Here is a 22,735-nt window from a genome sequence, read left to right as displayed (position 1 = left end):
GATATGTATAAATTGCAATCCTGTCCTAAATAAATGGCCTTTTACACCAAACAGACTGTGTCACTGAATGGGTCCTTATGACTTTTTGGTCAGCTTGTGCCAGCTTCACTTCCTCTTTGTGCATTTGTCCTTCCACTGGAGCTTGCCCAATTAATGTTGCCTAGTTCAACTGTGTGTCCTCCCACTGCTTTTACTTTATTTTTTCTTCTATTCCTTCCCCTGTTACTTGTCCCACCCCTCCCTAGTTGTAGCTGCTATCTAATCTTTCCAACTCCACCCCTGCGTTTGTTTCTCCCCTACCTCCTACACTCCCTCCCATCGTCTTTGGTGCTCCTAAACCCCTCCCACCATCCTACCTCTGCCCCTCGGGTTGCTTGCCCCCTCCCAAGCTCCCCTCTGCTGTCTGTGCTGACCCACCCGATAGCACAAAAAAATACTATTACGTTGCCAGAGCTGGCCGCATCATATAGCTTTTTACCCCACAATTATTTTTAAAAAAAATTAATCTGCAGTGCTCTGTTGCTTTCCCCCTGTCCCACCCCATCCTGTGTTGATTGCCCTCAGTCCCACCCCCTGAAAAAAGCCTTGACAAAGCCAATGAGCAAAAGCTATTTAGCTTTGTTGATGTTTTTTTTGGCATGTTGTACAGCAGTGTTGTTGCGCTGCATGATCAAAAGTTAAAGAAACAAAGTGCTATGACTCATCCAGCATTGACTGCGTCAGGGTGCTTTGTTTTTTTTACTTTATGCTGTGTTGCACAGCAGCCCCACTGTTGAACAACATGGCTAAAAAATAAATAAACAAATAAAGCCAGATGATCGCACATAGCTGAGACCTGTCGGCTTTGCCAATGCTTGTTAACTTCTAGTGCCATGCAAACAGAAGGCGTGTGACTGGCAAAACATGACTGACAGGACAAACAACATTTCACAGATTTATATTCTATAGTTAACACTTTTATTTTACAAAGTCTTCTTATCTCACATTGCGCTCGTTTTGTTTTTGTTTGTGGGTGCTATTCTCAAAAGATGAGGATTATCTTGTTCTTAATATTGGTAAGCGACACTTTCTATCCTATGTGTAATTTCTAAAATTATGCTTTAACACATAATCGTGCAGTACACCCCAATCCACCCTACTCCAATCCGTCCTGCACCAATCCACACCAAACCACCTCATTCAATCCACTCAAGATTAATCCACCCCACTCCAATCCAAACCACTCACCCACATCCAGTCCAATCCACCACACTTCAGCCCTCCCACTTCAAAACAATCTACCTCATTCCAGTCTGCCCCACTCCAATCCAAAACCATCTGCCTCACTCCAATCCAAAGCCACCTGCCCCCACTCCAATCCTAAACAATCTATCCCACTCCAATATAAAATAATCTGCCCCACTCCAATCTGCCTCACTCCAATCTGCCTCACTCCAATGTGGCGTACTTCAGTTCAAAACAATCTATCCACTCCAATTTGCTCCACTTCCTCCAATCCAAAACAATCTGTCTATAGAAAAGTGCCTCTTTTGACATGGTCATCCCCCCCTACACACACACACTTTTTGCCTGGTTTCTGGAGCAATTTCGACTGAATGTACACTGGGTCACTTTTAAACAGGCTCCAGTGCCAGATCTCTTCCCCCCAAAACTGCACAATTGTTTTTCCCAATAGGCAAACCTTTAGCTATCACTGTAAGTCCCTAGTAAATTGTACCCCTGGTACCTAGGGCATAGGGTACTATAGGAAGACCCATGAGTGCTGCAGCACAAATTGTGATAGCCTCAGGGACCCTCTCACTAAGTGCACACACTGCTGCTTTCGCAGGTTGCATGTCTTCATGCAAAACTAAAATGAAAACACGACATTGCACACAGCCAGAGTGCCCTGTCCCTTTTACACTGCATGCAATACATGCAAGTCACCCCTCTAGCAGGTCCTCAAGCCAGGATGCATTATATTACATGTGGGGGCATACCTGTGTGAGCAGATATGCCCCTGCTATGTCTTTGTAGAATTTCAGACATAGTGAACAGGGAAGCCATTTTAAGTACATGTGCTGAACACTTGTCATCACGATTTTCCCACCTATATGATAGCTTCACTGAAGATATGGATGTTTGGTATCAAACATCTCGTATTAATAAACTCTCACTGAATCCAGTGATGGATTTAATATATGCACTCATAGGGCACTTTAGAGGTGCCCCTGAAAACCTACCAAATCGTAGTGTGGACAATGACTGGTCAAAGCCAGTGCAGCCACCTTAGACAGAGTTCTGGCACCCTGAGGTGTGAGCCAAAGAACAAAGGGCCACATGTAGGTAGCTTTTTGCACGTCGCAAACAGAAAATTTCACTGTTTGCAACGTGCAAAAAGCACATCGCAATGCACAAACTCAGTTTTGCGATTTGGTAACCTGGTTACCAAATCGCAAAACGGGTTTGCGACTTGCAATTAGGAAGGGGTGTTCCCTTCCTAACTGCGACTCGCAATGCAATGTGGGATTGTTTTGTGACCGCAAACGTGTCGTCATTCTCCCTGGATCTCGGTCGGATGGCCATTGGACCTGGGGTTGTCTCTTTGATTTGCCCCTTGGGCATTTCTGACCTCTTCCTAAAAAAGGAGGGCAGTATTGTGGAAATTGTTCACCCTGGGGTTCCCAATGTTCAAAATGAGGTAGATACATTTTGGGTTTTGGGTGACCTAATGCACAGGAGGCTGGATACATATAATAGGTGCCCTACTCTCCCCCTGTTCTAAAACTCTAAGCTCATGAAGCCCCAATGACCTCTGTGCAATTATAGGCACCCACAAGGGATACCTACTTTTAGTGTCCTCGCGGACCCCCCTTCACTTGAAGTTAGCGGTCTCGTGCTGCATGCTTTGGAATGCCGAGATTCAAGAGCTGCTGCACATTTAAATTCTGCTCCTATGTGAGCATTCAAGTTTCAGATCCCGGGGAGGAGAGCATTAGGTACAGAGCGGGAGTGTTGTTTTGGAAAAGTAAGTGCCTTTTGAACTATGTTTACATGGTGCTACAGATACTGTAAGGTGAATCAATTCTAAAACTTTGCCAAATCTTTAGAGTGTGACTACAAGCACACACCCCTCTCGGAGGAGCTATGATATGAGAATCCAAATACTGCTGAGTAGATTACGCATGCACCACGTGTGTGCTGTTTGGTGTGTTTCATGAGTCTACATGTTTAAAAGTTTTAACTGTAGTATGTCTTGGACTGTCGATTGTGAGATTACTTTAGTCTCTCAGTCCTGATATTCACGAGTGCTGTTTCCCACGAGTAGGGTGCAGTTTGCAAATAGGGGGCACCTCACCCACAAACAACATATATAGTGGCCCATTACAAATGAGGGCTATGATAATTAGGCCTCTCTTGTATTTCCACAGGTATCAATGACGGACACCATAAACAATAGGTATCATCTTATGACTCCACATTAGTAAGGTGAATTGCACCATATCACAGAGCATGTATTATTTATGCCTTCATTAGAGATAGTCAAACAAGGAGTGGCACCAGGGAGTCTACCTTGGTCCAGAAGAGGAGCCTAGGGGTAAGGCTCCGAAACACAAAGACTAGGAAATCAGGAACATTACATCCCCTACTTCCGCAGCCACCTTTTTAATCATACCGCCTCTAAGAGATCTATTAAATCATTGGAATTACATGGAGACAGGTATTTTTAACTCACCAAAGACCCCACCACTTCTGTCCCTCCTGTGATTCACATTGAGAAGACAACATCAGTGTTCCAACGTATCCTGTAGGTCGTAGCGGAACGGAAAGAAACCCAATGATGACGCATGCCACCAAGGGGTAACCATGGTTGGTGAGTGTTTTCTAACAGGAAAATCCTTTTTACTGTCCATCCTGTGGTAGTTTTTTTTTGCTGGGCCTCTTTTGTAATGTTATAGAGACTACAGAGTCCTCAAAACTGTAACCAAAACAGATGCTCATCCTATCCCTAGGGCAGATGAGCTAATATATACACTGGTTTCTGCCAAGTATCTAAGCACCTTTGATATGACTGCTGGCTACTGGCAGATCAAGTTGTCAGAGGATGCCTAACCAAAAACAGCATTCTACACTCCTAGTGGGCACTATCACGTCACAGTGATGCACTTGCCACATTCCGAAGGTTGGTGAATAAAGTTCTCCAAGGCCTGGAAAGCTTCAGTGCAGCTTATCTAGACAATATAGCTGTCTTTAGCTCCACCAGTGAGGATCACCTGGTTCACCATGGGAATGTACTGGAGGCTCTGCAAAGAGCAGGCCTCACTATCAAGGGATCAAAATGCCAGATAGGGCATGGAAAAGTGATTTATCTGGGTCACCTGGCAGGTGGAGGCCAGATTCAACCACTACAGGGCAAAATCCAGACCATTCTGGATTAGACTGCCCCTACCACTCAGACTGAAGTCAAAGCCTTTCTGGGCCTGACAGGGTACTATAGGAGGTTCATTAAGAATTCTGGCTCTATTGTGGCCCCCTTAAATGACCTCACATTCAGATGGATGCCCAAAAAAGTGTTGTAGACATCTAACTGCCAAAAAGCTTTTGATGACCTCAAACAGGCCATGTGCTGTGCTCCTACACTAAGAAGCCCTGATTGCTCCAAGCAATTAATTGTGCAGGCAGATGCTTCTGAGGTAGGGGATAGGGGCAGTACTATCTCAACTAAATGATGAGGGCCAGGACCAACTTGTAGTTTTCATTAGCAGATGGTTGACCCCCCAGGGAAAGTGTTGGTCAGCCATAGAGAGGGAGGCCTTTGCTGTAGTCTGGGCCTTGAAGAAATTGAGTCCATACTTGTTTGGCACGCACTACCTTGTTCAGATGGATCACAAGCCCCTCTTATGAGTCAGGCAAATGAAATGAGAAAACCCCAAATTGTTGAGGTGGTCGATATCCCTACAAGGAATGGACTATATAGTGGAACCTAGCAGTAACCACTGCAATGCAGATGGACTCTCCAGATATTTCTACTAAGACAATGAAGACTCAAACCAGCAGTAACCACTCCAATGCAGATGGACGTTCCAGATATTTCCACGTAGACAATGAAGACTCAACTGGGCAAGGTTAGTCTTATTGTCCTTCGTTTAGAGGGTGGTTGTGTAGGAAAGTACCCTCTTTTTGGCATGGTTACCCCCACGTTTAGCCTACCAGTTTGCTTGTGCTGCTTTCACTGTGATCCTGCTAAACAGGACCCCAGTGATGGTGCTCTCTCACTCTAAATGTGGTTGCTTAGGACTTGGCACACCCCACAATTGGCATACTGGTGCCCCATGTAAGTCCCTAGTATATTGTACTCAGGGCATTGGGGCACCAGGGGTTCCCCATGGGCTGCAGCATGTTTTGAGCCACCCATGGGAGCCCATGCAAAATGTGCCTGCAGGCCTGCCATTGAACCAGGTCACTAAGTCACCCCTAAGGTAGGCCCTCCTAGCCCAAAGGGCAGGGTGCAAGTACCTGTGTGTGAGGGAACACCTGCCTGAGCGGAGGTTCCCCTACAAACTCCAGTTCCATTGCACTGGACTTCGTAGGTGCCGGAAAGCCATTTTTCTTGTGTGCTGGACATAGGTCACACTACCTGTGTCCAGCTACATAATGGTAACTCCGAACATGGGCGTGTTTGGTATCAAACATGTCGGAATCATAGCCCAAAACTGTTGCTAGTATTGGTTATAATATTCTATGCATTTTGGGGGCTCCTTAGAGGATCCCCAGTATTGCTCCTCCCAGTCTTCCTGTGTTTTCCAAGCAGCCTGGGCTGCTGCCACCCCACAGACAGATTTATGCCCTCCTTCTGATTGACCAGCTCAGGGAGGGGAAGGCAGAACAAAGGACTTCCTGTGGGAGAGAAAAGCAACACCCTTTCCCCTTGGAAATAGGTGTTACATGGCTTGGGAGGGGTAGCTAGGTGAACAATATCCTCCTGGGCTATTTAGGATCTCCTTCTTGGGTGGGTGCTCAGATTCGACATGCAAGATTCCATCAGGACTCCACTAAAACGTTTACGTCTTCTGGCTACTGGAACCACAACTGGACTCTAGAAGAACCAACAATCTACAACTTCAGTGACAACTCGACTTTGCAACATTGTTTCACAGACTCCTTAAAGCAAATGCAACATTTCCCTGCCTGTGCATCCTTTGAGGTTGACGAGATTTCAGCATGTTCCAAGAAGTAAGAAGGAATCTCCCTTGGAGTGAAGGAGTCACTCCCCTGCATCCACAGGCACCAGCCGCAATAATGACTGGCTGCGTTGATCTTCTCACCTTTGGAACTGCATGGATCCTTGTAGGAGGCTGGCCCTCTATATAGTGTACTAAACTAGGCACACTGTGTGCAGGGGGTCCCGGCAACCACATGTTGGTTTCCACAGGTAGAAATCAGATCACTGAATGCTCCATTTTTTTTAATTCGCTGGTTGAGAAGTTAGGCTAATACAGGAAATGTGCTAAGCATTTGTTGTATTCACAATATCAATCATGCACTACACCCACTCAATGAATAACTCAAGACCAGAATTGATAAGAAAGATTTCAGACTTTTATAGAATTTGTAAGACCAAGATGGTTAAGATACATTAAGTACTTTTTGAGTTATGATTTTATAAATGTTTTAATAAAGTTAGTCTTTCTGGGCATAATTACAAACTGTCGGAATCATTAGGCAGTCACTTTAAAAATTGCACAGTGGAGTTCCCAGTCTCTTCTTTTGCAGGATGGTCCATGAAGGTGGTGGGCACACTGTGCAGGCTGGAGAGCCTCGGGTGGCTTTGGGTTCCAGCGGGAGCAGAGCTGCAAAGTCTCTTGGCGCAGATACAGGGCCACTTAGAGGGGCCACCTGGAAAAGCAGATGGTTTGCAAGCTTAAAGGTGGTGCTTTGGGGTCCCCTTGGACTGTTGAGGTCGCAAGGGGTTAGGGACCCCTGGTACACAGCTTGTTTGGCGATGCAGGGAGAGATGGAGGTCTTGGAGGCATTGCGCACTGGAGCCGTTTGGAGCTGGAAGTAAGTCCTCTTCTGGGGGGTCTTGCAGGTCAATGGCGGCGCTCCTGTGGGAGGTCTGGGGTAATCCTGAAGTCTCTCGTCTGGGGCTTCCTCCTGGTCTAGTTGCAGCTCTGGGTGAGCTGTTTTTAAGGTTGTCCAATGTGCATTGACCAGCACCTAGGGTATTGGCACAACTCTGCTATGGGAGGGTGCAGTGCCACCAACATCAGCACACTTGTAGGTCTCGTCCTGGCTGTCGTTGGTGTGTCCTCAGGTCCGGCTGCAACTTCCCGATACGGAGGTATCCTACGCTCTGTGAAGCGATTCTTACTGGTTTGCTGGTTTCTTGTAGGTTTCTTGAGTGGTGCCTCAACTCAGGAGGGAGATCTCAGGCTATTTGCAAAGCCTGGAGGTCCTCTGGGTCTTCGGAGGTCGGTCCAGTGGTCAGCTCCTCTGCAGAGGTGATTGTCGGGACTCCTGTGCAGCAAGCATTGGTCTTGGAGCCTCTTCTGATGCAGCAGGTCCTCTGTTCTTGTGCTTTCAGGTTTTTTTTGTGCTGTTTTCTTTTCTTCCTGGTGAGTCTAGTTTCCTGTTCTAGGGGAGCCCTCTAAATACTGAATGTAGTGGGTGTTTTAGTGTCCAATGGAACACATACCCTTGAGTAGCTACACCCACTACAGTGACCACTTCCTATGGGAAGGGTCACTACCCTTAACCTCATTGGCTATTTTCCTGCCGTCCAACAAGGAGAAAAATGAAATGGGGCATCCACTTCGCCTGCAAGCCCCTAGGTGTGGTGCATGCTCAGTGAGATCCCTCCTCCTACCCTTTGGGTGGTTTTCCACCTTTGTTCCTGCCAACAGTGGGGGTTGAAAAAGGGGGAAGCCATCTGCTGCTAGCAGCAGGCCTGGGGGGCTCGAGTTTCAAGGGCAGTAGCCCTTTGAAGCCCACTGCCAGGAGTGTGCACACTCCTGAGGGAGGGGGTGTTAATTCCTCCACCCAGGAAGGGCATTGTCTTACAACCCAGAGAGACAGGGCTCTCCCCCAAGGTTTGTATATTAGCTGTCTGGAGGTGGCATGCTGGATGGAACCAGTCAGCAACCCTGTCAGTTAGGTTAGCTTTTGCAGGGAGCACCTCTAAGGTGACCCCTGGGTACATTTAGGAATAAATCCAATACTGGTACTAGTTTGGATTTATCATTCCGAGTTGTTTGATCCCAACAACCCAGGGTTCAGAGTGGCCATCGTGTAACTGGGGAAGTCATGTTTGACCAGTGTCCAGTACCTGTACTTAAAATGGCTGTTCTGTTCACTCACTATGTCCTAGGTTTAGCAAGGACACAGTGGGGGCATACTGCTCATCCAGTTATGTCCTTACATATCGTATGATGCACCTTGCCTTAGGGCTTGAAAGCCTGCTAGAGGGGTGACTTGCCCATTACATATGCAGAGTAGGGTGGACATGGCACACAGGGACTGTGCCATGTCAAATTTCTCTTTTTAGGTTTTGCCCCAGAACACTCAGTCTGCAATGGCAGTGCTGGGTGCATGGCTCTAGATGTTGGCACAATCAGTGTTGCGGCCCTCAGAGGCCTACCCCTAATATCTCATGCCATGGGTACAGGTGTACCCATTTACTATGGGCTTACAGTGATATGTAAGAATATAGCCAATTGTGACAAGCATCACAACACATTTAAGGAAATAGCTTTGGCCCAGGAACCTGGTTAGCATGAGCCCTGGGCACTACAACTTCTAGGCCACATCAACATCAGGCCAAAAGTGGTGGCTAACTATGCAAAAGAGGCCTCCTCTCACAAAACTCCCCCCCCAAAAAACAAAAGAGGATGAGACTACCCTTTCCCTAGCGAGTCTATCTTCTATGTGGAAGAACCATTGGCAGGCCCATGTCGGGGTTCTACTTTAAGGTCCAACCCCTGTAGGGAAATGGACCACCTAAGCAGTTTGGGGTTCTCACCTTTCATTTGTTGTAGCCATCTGAGAGGCATGTGGTCAGTCTGAACACTGAAGTAAGAGCCAAACAAGTTTGGCCTCAACTTCCCTGGCCCCAAGAGTTCTGGGTGGTAGGGCCCAAGTTATTTAGGCTCAGTTCCCTCTAAGGTGGGTGACTGCCTCCTGAGAAGAGGAGTCCTGTCTTGTAATCTATTTTGAAGCTGGTCCCCCAGTCTTCTTGCCCTTTCTCTAGGGAGGCCGGTCCTCTATTTCAGGATCCACCTCTCCTTTTTCCCCTCTGAAGATTGCTTTGTGCCCTAGTCTTGACACATGCCCACTCAGGGATCCCTAGCATTGCTACATGGGTCTTTAGTTCTACCTCAGCCCATGTGGAAAGCTCCAGGTCATTTACAAGCAGACAATCTACAGGGATGGATGAGGACACAGCCACTTCTCTCTGCCCTGCTACTCCTTTCAAAGTTTGCCATAGGGTGGAACTTGGTCTCATTGTCAGCATTGGTGACACGATAAGACCTCCCTACCAGGCACTGAGTTGAGGGATACCATGGTGATACTAGCCTGTTTTTCCCCCCATTAATCACAGGGTGCTGCCTAGATTTTTGCATATTACTTGGCTAGGCAGCACAGGATAAATCTACCCCACCCTCTGTGACTAATGTTGCCTCTGTGGGGACACTGACATGGTCAGGCCACACCTCTGACCCCCACCTGAATATTGGCTACTGCAGGTTGACTAGAGGCCTTCTTTTTGTTTTTATAGCCAGTCTCTCCAGTTTGGTGCCCTTTGGTTCAGAAATCTTGGCACAAATCCTTGCTGGGGTCAAAATGTTTCCGTGTACCTACCCCTGGACTGTGAGTAGTCTCTGGGCCCACCATACGGTGCAGATTTTTAGGGGCCTTGAGAAGACTATTTGCTTTTACCCTGGCTCCCATCTTTCCCTTAGAGATGGGGGAGGTTCTTGGCTTCTTTTCAGCTATCCAACCACCTAGCATTTTTACTGAATAGTCCACAAAGTTTACCCAGGTCTGGCTCTGGGATTTTCGAGCCTCCCTGAACTTTATTCTGTACTCTTCAGTTGTAAATCCAAAGCCCTCAATTAGTGTACACTTTGAGGTCAATATGATTTAGAATCTGACACTAAGCGGCTGGTTAAAAGGTAACAATGTGCAGGATTATGAAGGTCCTTACAGTTTAGTAATGAGTATCTGTTGCATAATTGTGTGCAAAGTTGCATCAGTACCTGGTAGACATAGGTCCACTTTCTCCTTAAGGTTTGGGGCAGAATGCAGACCATTGGGTCAAAACAAGGGCAACTAAAACTTTCACTGGTGGAGAGACCACAAAAAGGAGGCCAAATGCCCCCATACCCCAGGAAAGACGGTAACCAAGTGACAAAAACTGGAGATCTTATATGCCCTAACAAAAAGAATGCCTCTAGTGCACCTGCAGTAAATGCAGTGGAAAGTCTCCAGATGGGATTCCTGACCATGTAAGTGAGCCTACTGAGGCAACTTTAGTCTGAAGGTGGGGTTGATGTAGCTGCCCCTGTCTAGCCCAGTAGTCTGAAGTACAGACAGCCGCCTCAAACGGGATTCAAGTTAAAGCAATGAGACACGGTGCCAGTGTTACCTGGTAATTCCAGACTAGTAGCTTCCTAGAGACATTGTCCTCAAAGCTGACAATCCGGTTAAGGCCCATCCCATGGCAATGGTGTTTTGAGAATGGGGAGCGGTTGCTGGCCAAAAGAAGGTGGTAGTATCTCCAGCTATACACCTCCCCAATGCCTGCTAGGGAATGATGAGTCCTCACCCTGGGCTGAGGTAGATACAAACACCCATGCTGGGTATCCCTGAGTGGGTGTGCCTTTAAAAAAAAAAAAAAAAAAGCAGAGTGGTATCCACCTGAATCCCTACCATGGCTGAGATGGCCATGCTCACAGATGAGGGATGGGGAAATTGAGTGAGCCTCTCCCTGATTTCTCCAGCAATCCCAAATAAGACTCAGTTGAGGGAGTGGTCTTTTCAGGCACCCTCTGACCAGCAGCAGACTGACTGCCGGTGGGTCTTGCACCAGTTTGCTGAACTCCTCGTTGACGCCCTGGCAGAACTACCTAGTGTACCCATGAGATGGACACGGGAAACAGTTTACCTGTCAAAAACAAAATCTACAACCGGACTAGGAAAGCATCAAATCTGAGGTCAGCAAGATGTTGGAATTGGGAGTCATTAAAGTACTAAAGCCCCTGGGCAAGCCCAGCCATGCTTGTCGTCCCCCAAACCATATCCCCAGGTGGAAAGATAGATTAGGTTCTGAGAACTATAGGGGGCTCAATGCAGTGACTGACAGATCCCCACCAATTCCAACAGCAGATCAACTCAGACATATTGAGAGTACATATGATCTAGCATTAGGGTACTTAGATAGCCCGGATTCAAGGAGAAAAAAAAAAATCTGCATTCTCCACTCCAGATCGTTATACCCTGAGGAATGCCTGCCACCTTCCAGAGGTTGGAGTGTAAAATCCTTGCTGGGTTAAAAGACTTCAGTGAAGCATATCTAGACAATACTGTATTCTGCTCCGATAATCCAATCCACCCCAGAAACGTCCTTGACGCTCTGCAAAATGCAGGCCTTACTATCAAGGAAAGCAAGTGCAAGATTGGGCAGTCCGATAGTATACTTGGGACACCTGATAGGTGGGGGCCAAGATAAACCACGCCCAACCAAGATCCTGACAGTTCTGGACTGGGGGGCTCCAACAAGCCAGACCCATGTCCGGGTATCCCTTTGCTTGACTGGGTATCACAGCAGATTAGCAAAGAGCTACGGCACCCCTCAGAACTCATGTCCAAAAAGGTAAACCGAACAGTCTGCTGTGGCAGGAGGCTGGCTCAGTTTATGGTGTACACCTATGGGGTGAAAGGTAACCAACAATTAAAATTAGGGGAGACCAGTTACTGGGGGTCCCAGTGAACAGTCCAAGCACACTGACATCAGGCCAAAAAGTGGTGGTAACTATGCCAGAAAGATGGCACTTTCCTACAGTCGTCAAAAGGCTTTTGACACCCTGAAGGAAGCAGTGAGCTCAGCACCTGTTCTAAAAGCTCCAGATTACTTTACACAATCACTGAACATGGGATAGCAGTCCTGTGCCAAATCAACGATGTCAATGACCAAATTGTTAATTATTAGCAAGAGAGTTAACTCAGAGCAGCGTTGAAATGCCATTGAGGGAAGCCTTCACTCTGGTTTGGTCCCTGAAGAAGAGACCATACTTGTTTGGCTCTCGCTTTCTAGTTCCAACTAGCCAGTCTCCCTTCCTAGTTCAACCTGCTACAGGCCTCTCAGGTGCACAGTGGTGCTTTCAGAGGCCGTGTCTTGTGCATAACTAAAATGAAAACATGACCTGGCACACAGCCCATGTGCACTGTCCAGTTTACACTACATGCAATGTATCATGAAAGCAGGCCCTGTGAGGGCATGAGCAGACATGACCCAGCTATGTCAAATCTCAGCTTAAGTGAATAGGGAAGCCACCAAAAGTAAATGTGGTGGACACGAGTTCCCCGGCTACATTCAAGATTGAAATGTTTGGTATCAAACACCTCATATTAATAAACCCACCCGAGGTGAGAATGCTAGAGGCCTCAGAACAAAAGCCTGCTCTGGGCACAGGTGTGACCTCCCCAAAACAGGATGGACATTCCAATGTAAGCAGCTTCAAAGGCCTTGCTGTCTTTATAATACGATCCAGGTCTCTCCAGATGGTGGAGATTACCGACTCCCTTGTCCCGACACTACTTTTGGGGGCAGCGTAGGCAGGAAAAATAAGTGCCTAGTTCATGCCAGTCACCCTCAAAGTGGTTGCACTGAAGTGGACACTACCCAAGTTTCCCTCATCTTGTTGGAAACTCCACCCCTACATTCAGTATTAATGTGGCACCCCTGAATCCTATAACTTCTAGACGACTTAAGAGGGACTCTGGAATTGCACTAGCAGTAGACTGACTTGCCACAACCCTACTAGCTTGACTGCAGCCCTCAACGATGCAGCACCAAAAGACAAACTGTCCTGCAGCCAAGTGGCAACTGGCTTTAACAAAGATCATGACCTCTCAAGAACAGCAGACCTGCTTAACAAAGCAACTGTAAAAGAACTTTGCCCCGAGGAACTGCAAAAACACCTCTAGACATTCCTATGCACCTGATGCCCACAGCTTAAGTAGGCCACTGGCCCTGCTAAGGTTCTCCCAGCGAATCAGTCTGGGCAGACACTTGCCTGACCACCAAGCCTGCAGCCTCAAACCAAAGACTCCCTTTTAACAGCTAACTGCCTCGCAAGCGGTTACTGACAGCTTAAGACACCCCCTGTACTTAGAGCCACCTCCCCCCAAAACTAGGGGAGCTGTACTGTATGTCCTTTAACCCCCTAGCATCAGAACTTACCATTCAGCATTTTCCAAAAACGGATCTCCTAAAATGACTTTCGTTGTGCAGCTAATGCCATGTTGGCACTCCTGCCCAGGCTGCTGTGGGTTTTTGGTGATGCCTAGCATCACCTTTTTAAAAATGCAGTAACGTGCTTCTGCGTAACCAAGGCCCGTTATCTGTATAATGCTTTTTTTGGCCAGAGGCTGGCACCCCCAATGATCACTTGGGGCCCTTGGGGGAGCCAGCCCCTTCAGTTTGAAGACCTCTGTTCTAACAAATGAAGAGCTTGTGTATCACATTTTTGTATATAGTCATTAACAGGAGGATGCAAGGTTCCTAGCTTCCAATATTAACTCTAGATTAGTGGTCACAGTAGCGGACAGCAGTTTAATACAAAAGCACAGGCTCTGGCAGTAGTCAGATGACTTGTCTTCATGGACCTAGTCACCAACTCGTCAACCGCGTAATCTCGGCGTCGCTCGCTTTTCCCCTCCCAAAAAAATAAAGCTAAGCGGCTTTATCAGCTGGTCGGGTAAACGGTCATCCATTTTGCTCCTGCCACAATTTAAACACTTATGACACTTTCTAAATCTTACGGAATCTATGCAAGTGGCACAACAGATCGGGGAATATTTTACAGCCTTTGATTTGTTAGGGCAGCTGCCTTCGTCGCTTTGGAGACTTGCTGCTTCCAGCCGTAGTCCCTAATTCACACTAACAAAATTCACCAATTTTAGGACGCAACCGTTTTAGACCATACGTTGTGCCAATATTTTATTCAGAAATCACAGACGGGGAATAACCAGAATGTAAGTCACAAAATATTAGAACATCAGAACAAGCGCCAAGTCCAGCCTCCCTTTCCTGCGGAGGCTCTTGTGATGAACCCTAATGCTCAGTAACCAGTCCCTGATCATAGAGTGCAGATGGCGATCCGAGACCAGAGGATTCTGGGTACCCAGTGCCATTAGGGCAGCTGGGTGTGGCTGGCGCTACTTCTTGCCAGAGGCCTTAATAGCGGACTTGGTGACTTTGCCAGCACTGGATGCCTTTTTCTCTACCGCCTTGATTACTCCGACAGCCACCGTCTGCCTCATGTCACGAACAGCAAAACGACCTGCAAAATTAAAACATGGAGTTAAAGTTAAGATCAAGACAATAAGATATAAACAAGTCTGGACGGGCATGTCTACATGGGAATCCCTAAAGCTAGGGTAGCAAGGATGTCAAATACAAGAGAGGCGCCATGCCCACAATTAGTTCTGGCCACCCCCGCTCAAACCGGAGGGAGGCACTGTAACTCACCAAGAGGAGGGTAGTTTGAAAAGCTCTCCACACACATGGGTTTGCCTGGAATCATGTCCACAATGGCAGCATCTCCGGACTTGAGGGCTTTGGGGCTATCTTCAAGCTTCTTGCCGGATCGTCTGTCGATTTTCTCTTTCAGCTCAGCAAATTTGCAGGCTATGTGAGCGGTGTGGCAATCCAACACAGGAGCGTATCCCTGACTAATCTGGCCAGGGTGATTGAGAATTATAACCTAAAAAGAGAAAATGAAACGTTCTTGCTTACCACTGGCAGGTCACAGAAATCACTAGTATCCCTAATCAAACGCAGCTGAGCATTAAATGCAGCTCTTATGTGCATCGAGCAGATACAGCATCTTTTTTATTAGGCGCAAAACCTACTGCACGTGAACAGACTTGTGCGGCCTGATTATAGTTGATACGTATGGTAGCTATTATACTGCAACAACTTAAACGCCGTAAACTCACCTGGGCTGTGAAGCATCCAGCCTCCATCGGGGGATCGTTTTTGCTGTCACCAGCCACATTCCCTCTTCGGATGTCTTTCACGGACACGTTCTTCACGTTGAAGCCAACATTGTCACCTGGAAGAGCCTCCACCAGCGCCTCGTGATGCATCTCCACAGACTTTACTTCAGTGGTTACGTTACTGGGGGCAAAGGTCACCACCATGCCAGCCTTAATGATACCAGTTTCCACACGGCCCACTGGTACTGTGCCAATACCTGCAAATTAACCATACAATTAGCAAGTAGCATATTTAGTTAACATTGTCTGTGTATTTCTAAGCTTTATCTGCCGTTGCTCGCACGGATACTATGCACATCTATGCTGAGGACATGCATATGGCCTACTGCTGTGCATTTTTCTCTATTGTTCAACCTAAATCACGTGCTTTGTGAACGGGGGATGCTACTAACGGAGCAAGTAAAAGGCACACTTGGGAACTCACACGAGTATGCTGACATCTGTCGTTTAAGCACAGGCACTTACCTCCTATCTTGTAGACATCCTGCAGGGGCAGACGCAGGGGCTTGTCGGTGGGACGGGTAGGTGGGATGATTGAGTCCAGAGCTTCGAGAAGGGTAACCCCACTGGCTGATCCCTCTTTACGATCAACTTTCCAGCCTTTAAACCAGGTCATCTAAAAGGCAAATTTGTTTAACAAGTGGAATTAGCCGATAAATTGAACTGTGCACTTTATAGAAAGTGCTTTTGGAATCTAACACGTTAGGCCAGAATAACGAGTACCCATACCACACTGGTTATTTGGGACGAATATATACTTAAAGACCGACCTTGACATACCAGTTTGGCCCAACATGTAGTATGGCAGCAACTAGCCAAGTACAGCTATTCAAGCACACAGCAATGTATTCGAAGCTATTAAAGTCTTTGGCTAAAAGGCCAAGTCTAGACCACCTAAATACATTAAAAGGTCAGCCCCTAAAAAAGATGTAAACTCACGTTGGTGCTGGGTTCCAGCATGTTGTCCCCATGCCAGCCGGAGATTGGCACAAATGCCACTGTGGCTGGGTTGTAACCGATTTTCTTGATGTAGGTGCTGACTTCCTTGGTGATTTCTTCGAAACGCTTCTGACTGTAAGGAGGTTCGGTGGAGTCCATCTTGTTCACACCAATGATCAGTTGCTTCACCCCCAGGGTGTAGGCCAGCAGGGCGTGCTCGCGGGTCTGTCCGTTCTTGGAAATACCAGCTTCAAACTCACCCACGCCGCCAGCAACAATCAGCACCGCACAGTCAGCCTGTGGAGAAGCCAGAACAGTTACAAATGGATCGACACCGACCAGAACCCCAGTCTAGCGACCATGCACGAATTTAAGACCCACCACCACAAAGTTCAAGGAATAATTGTCAGAGCTTCAATAACAAGGAAAACCTACCCCCCCCCCCCCCCCGGATTGAATAAATCAAAGAACTCAAATCGCAAATAAGACGACATCACTACAATGGAGATAAGATGGAAGAAATGCGTATTTCCAACTAAACGCATTGCTGTTCAAGCAGGTACGAGCTGGGTAGGTGAAAACAAATAAAGCTCGCGTACCTGCGAGGTGCCGGTGATCATGTTCTTGATGAAATCCCTGTGCCCGGGGGCATCAATGATGGTGATGTAGTACTTGGCAGTCTCGAACTTCCATAGAGAGATGTCAATGGTGATGCCACGTTCCCTCTCCGCCTTCAGCTTGTCCAGCACCCAGGCGTACTTGAAAGATCCTTTGCCCATCTGGGAACATACAGTAAAAAGCATTAAAAAAAGATTCCGCCATCGCGGGTTATACAACTAGCACTACGTACCACACGTCGCTTAGATTTCACAAGTTAAGATGGGATAATTCTTGAGTTTGTTTACGAAACGCAGCATACCGAAAAAAATTACCTGGAGCACGCAGAGCGCTGACGAAGTTGACCACGTTTGGCAGTTACTGGTGTCACGCAAACGTTAAAAGAGTTTCTCAAGCAGCCAAAGCAAACACCTATAGCTATGCAAGGTTGTCTAGACAAGAATTTAATAAAGCAAAAGGGGGCTCGGTAGCGCTTATTCATCGCTTACCTCGGCTGCCTCCTTCTCGAACTTCTCAATTGTTCGCTTATCGATGCCCCCACACTTGTAGATGAGATGGCCGGTGGTGGTGGACTTGCCGGAGTCCACATGGCCGATGACCACGATGTTGATGTGGATCTTTTCCTTTCCCATTGCGGCAGAGTTCTGTGCTGGTGTCTAAAAAAAAGCGTAAAAAAAACTAAATAAAAAGGGATACAAGGAAATGAACTGCTTAATAAAGAAACACCCGTGGTTGAGGCGCTATCGTTATTCGCTTCTGAAAAATGTTATATAGAGTACACACCAGAAATTGAACGCCAAAAATATAGCTCAATTCAATTATCTTCACTGGCGGTATGAAGCCCGGCGCCAGGCAACTTCATTTTGATCCGAGCAGACGTCATCGATACATCTGCTTGGTAGCCGGGGAGCGTTTAACACCGCCTCCACGCCACGACCACGTGTTCAGGGGACGAAGCTCCCCCGGGCGGCGAGCAGCAGTACGGCCAGCGAACGCAACGGCGCCTCCGCCCTATTTAACGAGGCCTCGGGTTTTTCTAGAACATCCCCCGCCAACTCGTTACGCCCGATAGACAATACCCAGTCGACGAGCAACTATGGCGTAACCCCCCCCCCCCCCCTTTCAAGCAAGTGGTACGAGCCATCGTGGGCTAGGGTCCCATATTCGTATACTGGGCACCTTAACCGGCTTTAGCCTCAGTCCCCGCTATTCCTTCTTTGTGAAAATTAAGTCCCAAGATTATCTGCACTTTCCAAAAACAATCCACGTTTGCCGATCGTTATTCGCTGTAGAAGTAATCCTTGAACGGCACACGTTAAAAGGTTACATGTAACAGCCTGCATCAGAAAATTCCCTCGCCAGAAATTTCGCCGCTTTTTAGCAATTTTCTCTTCTTTCGCCACCTACGAAAAGGTCGCCATATGAACGATTAAGGACCGCATCTTGATTAATGATCTAAAAAAGGCCTAACATACCCGTTACCGGCTGTTCAATCTGATCCGCATACAATCAATCGCACACGCTAGTGAGACGTACAAGTTTTGATTACACACATCAACCAGTTACCACAACCATCCACAAAAGGTACGCGCAAAACTGGGCCTCACCTTCCGGATCGGGCTGCGCTGCTCTCAGGTCCGGAGGAGCCGCGGGCGGATGTGCAGAGAACGGGCGGCCGGCAACACGTGCCATATAAAGGGTCTTGGAGGGTGGAGTCTGCCGACAGTGCTGCCCTATTGGACAGGGCGACATCATCATGAAACGTAACCAGGTTTCTTCGTGATAACTGGATAATATTGGCTTGAAAGGGGAGGAACCCGGAGAGGGAGGTATTAAGAGGTTAGCAGTTGGGAGGGAGCACCGGAAGTACAAGGGGAGGAATGACGAGAGCAGAAACGCCAAGAAGGCGGGGTGGGGTGGACTCTGTAGGGACAGAGGAAGCCCTGACTAATGGAACAGGAACATAAGCCTAGGAGTGTCCCCAAAAACCTGTTCACCGAACACCACCCCCCACGTAGGACCTCAAAATCGACCTACCTTTGTAAACGAGTAACCACCTTGATAAAAAATATGGGATACCACTCTCAGACTGGTTGTTGCCAACGCATTCCGAGAGGGGACAGCATTTTTTATTTTATTTTTTTAAGTAAAACAACCTTTTTTTATTTTGCTCAAAACATCTCTAGCTTCATGGCAAGTTAATGGAGAAATGAAGCTAACTTCTCTTTTTCTTTCAAAATTTTCGTAGGAATGTAAAACCTAGAAAATGTACCTAAACGTGCCTCCCACAAATCTGCGCTCAGACATAAAACGTGCATTTCACCAACATACCCTTGAACATCCCAGGAGTACGACCCAATAAACATGAATTCAACTGACCACTAATGCAAATTTTTCAAAGTTGCATTTTGGGAGACCCAGACAGTGCCTGTTGGAGAAGCAAGTAGCGCCCCACCCCCACCCCCCAAAAAATAAATAAATAATAGATTTGTGGATTGCTGCGGTCTTGAGAGCTTGGGGAGTGGAGGACACATACTGGAGGTAGGAAGAGGCAGGTTCTTCAGTATGCTTCAATAGGGCTCTTTGCTTCTGAAAAAAAGGTCACTGGTCAGAGGGCCTTTGACGTATCTCAGGAAGGGCATGGGGTTAATAAGAGCATCATTAGGAGTAGGACTGGGGGCCTTTGGAACCTTTGATAAACCTGTATCAGTGAGGCTGACATCCAGGTGTGATTACCCTAATCACTTCCATGGCCTCTGTTATGGGGTTATCAAGTTTGGCCATGCTCCTGCTGTGACAGTGTGCTTTGGGGAGGGGGATAAGTGAGAGGAGTGGGCACCTGAAGGTGAGCCTCCCTGTAACACTAACTTCAAAAACTCAGACCATAAATTACATTTACGCCTGGAAACAGATTATAACAAGCATTGGCAAAGCCAATAGGTCTCGCCTAGGAGTTTTTAGCCATGTTGAACATCATTTTGGCTGCTGTGCACCCGGGCAAAAAAAATAAAAAGACCCAATGCTGCAAGTGTTGCATCATTTTGTACGTACACATATGCTTTCAACACACATGCATGCACTTACAAAGGGCATTATTTGTCTTTTTATTTACCAATCCACAATTGATTATAAAATGTAAAAAAAAAAATGCGACACTCAAAGCACAACTTTAAAAATAAATAAATAATGAGTTGGTTGTAGGACTGGGCGTGGTGAAGCCACATGACGAGTGAGGAGAAGCAACAAGAGGGAGAGAACACATATGAAGGAAAGCAACATGGAGTGTGGGTGTACAGTATCAGGCGGTGAAAGCAAAGTGCAGTGCAAGGGGCAGAAGCACGACAAGAGAGCAATACAGGTGTGGATGGTGACAGAAGCACATGGGCATAGAGGTCAAGGGGGGGATAAAAGCATACGAGGGAGACAGAAGGAAATCTCATGGACTGCTCAAACAAAAAAAAATAAAGGTTATGTATTTTTTGAAAAGCAGTAATGAGTGATGCCAGGCGAGGTTTTAGCATGTTTAGATGGGAGGGTGGGGAATGACACTCTTGGAGCCACAGCCCCAAGTATTTATAGCTGGAACTTTTTCCCACCAAATTGCCTCCCAAGTGCCATTTTCACTTTTTGTTATGACCACTTTCAAAGATTACTGTTATGTTTTTTTCAAGATTCTCTGTTATTCAGTTGTTTGTACATGATAGGGCCAACGCGTACATCACATTTTGTAAGCCAATAGGAGTTAAGTGTATAAGAACAGTGTCTTCAGCATATTGTAGTGACATCACCAATTGTTGTCCCGGTGTTTTTGGGGGAGAGGGGTATGAGTGCACCAAGTTCAAGGTTTTGCTTAGGTCAGAGATAAAGAGGACGAGCAAGAGAGGTGCAAGTACACACCCTTGTTTGAGACCTCGCCCAGTTCTTATTGCTGAGGATAGGAACTAGTTTGTGCCAAGATTCACCTTTGCCCAGGTTTCGGAGTACAGGAGCTGTACTGCTCGTAAAACTTTTGTTAGAATGTTCCATGACACTAGTTTTTGTCACAGCAGGTTCCTGTCCACATGGTCAAAAGCTTTTGAAAAATCAACAAAGCGTATGTAGAACAGTTATTTTTCTAAGTGTATTTCTCAATCATCATGGAGAGGGCCACAAGATTGTCAGTTGAGCTTGACTTGGGCCTGCCAAAAGCCTGTTTAATTTCATGGAATCAGGTTTGCTTCAGTCGCCCAGCATTCCAGGTCTTGCAGTAAAATGCCGTAAACAATCTTTGAGTCAGTGTCTAATGACGCAATAATGCAATAGATGCTTGGATCCAAATAGGGACCTTTTTTGTAGATAGGGTAGAGAATGGACTTGTGCCAAGATTCAGGTATGGAGTCTTCTCTGAGGCAGAAGTTGTACAGCTGGAGCAGATGTTGTTTACTTCAGAACCCCAGATCGTGTTTGTTGATTGATTCTAGCAATTCATTTGGGCCCAGCAATCCAGTTCCTCCAATTTTCTTTATTTGCACTTCAATTGTGGTTTGGGAAAATAAAGCAGTTGGATAGTCGCTGTTGTCATCTGTGTGCAGTGTTGCTAGTTCTCCAGAACCACAGAGAGATCCAATGTGGATTAACTAGGCTTGTGGAATATAATTACCAGCTGATAGAATGGTTCCATGCTCTAGCTGGTTGATTAGGGCCCACAAAAGTTTGTTGTTCTTTGTTTTTCAGGCTTGAAGAACTTCAATCCAGTCATGCTTGCTCTTTGTGCGCTTTGCCTCCCAAATTGCTTTTGTGTACTCTTTCCTTAGCTCTGTAATTGCGAGCAGTTGAAATCCAGATATTTGTGCATGTTGCTTTGCCTGTGCTGCTTTTAATGCACATTTCGGATGTTTGTGTTGCTATACCACTTATTTTTGGCCAGTCATTGGTTGGTCAGTCGTATGTAGTTATTTGCTCCCAAAAAGCATTTAAGTTCTTCCTGTATATTTTCCCAGGTGACTGATGGCTTTAACGGATCCCATCTCTTTTGTGGGTCAGTATGTTTCCAACATTTATATTTTTCTTGAGCAAGCTCAGACCATCTTACACATCTCCACATTGTACCTGGGTCCTTGAGACTTTTGTTATTCCTCTGGGCAACATGTTCCTTGTCATTTAGTATCTCTACCATCAGGGGTTGGTGGTCGCTTTTGTGGTGTTCTTCCATTATGAATATTGTGACTTTTGTGCTTTTTTTTTTTTTTTTTAAACAGTACTTTACAAATATTGTCCAAGCCAACAAAGCAAACCATGCCTTATAAAGGTGAGACCTATTGGCTTTGCTGTTGACTGGAAAATAGAGAAAGACACAATTCTGTTGGTGATACAATATAGGCTTAACCACAATTCGGCCGAAGGTCAGTCAACCCCATGAAGATGAAGCTGATCTTAAAGTGCTGCTCGTAGGCAGCCCCTTTTATACTCAACTGCTACAATGTCTTCGTGTACATTAGCTTAAGAAAGCAATAAACATGTCACAGAATAAGACAAGTCGCTGATGTATTTCCACATAAACACCACACAACCTGCATCCTTCAACTCATGAATGTCCCCTCTCGGTTTCCCTTAGCTTGCGACCCTGACAGACCTCTAAAACTAACCATGCGTTAACCTTTCCTCTGCAGGTCTGTGTGTTCCATTGCGCTGTTCCCAGGATTTCTTATCTGACTACCTGTACTATTGACTCAAACTAAATTTTCATCACATTTTTTTCCCAAACAGCGTCTCTGCTAGGAGTGGGGGAATGTGCTTGTGTGCTGTAAACCTAAATTATTCAAGGCATTGTTAATTATGTTTTCCTGTTTAACTAAACCTGCTGACCTTGTGTTCTGCCTTTCCTCTGCTTTTCCTTTGAACTCCAACCTACTCTGTGTCCTTGTGAAACTTATGCTTG

General features: G+C 46.5%; 1 protein-coding gene across 1 annotated transcript; it reads right to left on the bottom strand.

Annotated features, from left to right (window-relative positions):
- Positions 1-14,173: 14,173 nt before the first annotated feature.
- On the bottom strand, positions 14,174-18,545 carry LOC138284547 (elongation factor 1-alpha, oocyte form-like). Its single transcript, XM_069223443.1, has 8 exons — positions 18,426-18,545; positions 17,307-17,474; positions 16,800-16,979; positions 16,201-16,497; positions 15,727-15,877; positions 15,202-15,458; positions 14,732-14,966; positions 14,174-14,543 (listed from the first exon to the last, which is right to left on the bottom strand). Exons 2-8 carry the CDS (start codon positions 17,448-17,450, stop codon positions 14,419-14,421), a joined length of 1,389 nt encoding a protein of 462 aa, XP_069079544.1. The 5' UTR covers positions 17,451-17,474; positions 18,426-18,545; the 3' UTR covers positions 14,174-14,418.
- Positions 18,546-22,735: the final 4,190 nt, after the last annotated feature.

This window comes from Pleurodeles waltl, chromosome 3_1 (genome assembly GCF_031143425.1).
Source record: "Pleurodeles waltl isolate 20211129_DDA chromosome 3_1, aPleWal1.hap1.20221129, whole genome shotgun sequence".
Taxonomy (NCBI): Eukaryota; Metazoa; Chordata; class Amphibia; order Caudata; family Salamandridae; genus Pleurodeles; species Pleurodeles waltl.
The sequence above is the reverse complement of the archived record's forward strand: the minus strand, read 5'-3'. Positions and strand labels throughout refer to the sequence as shown.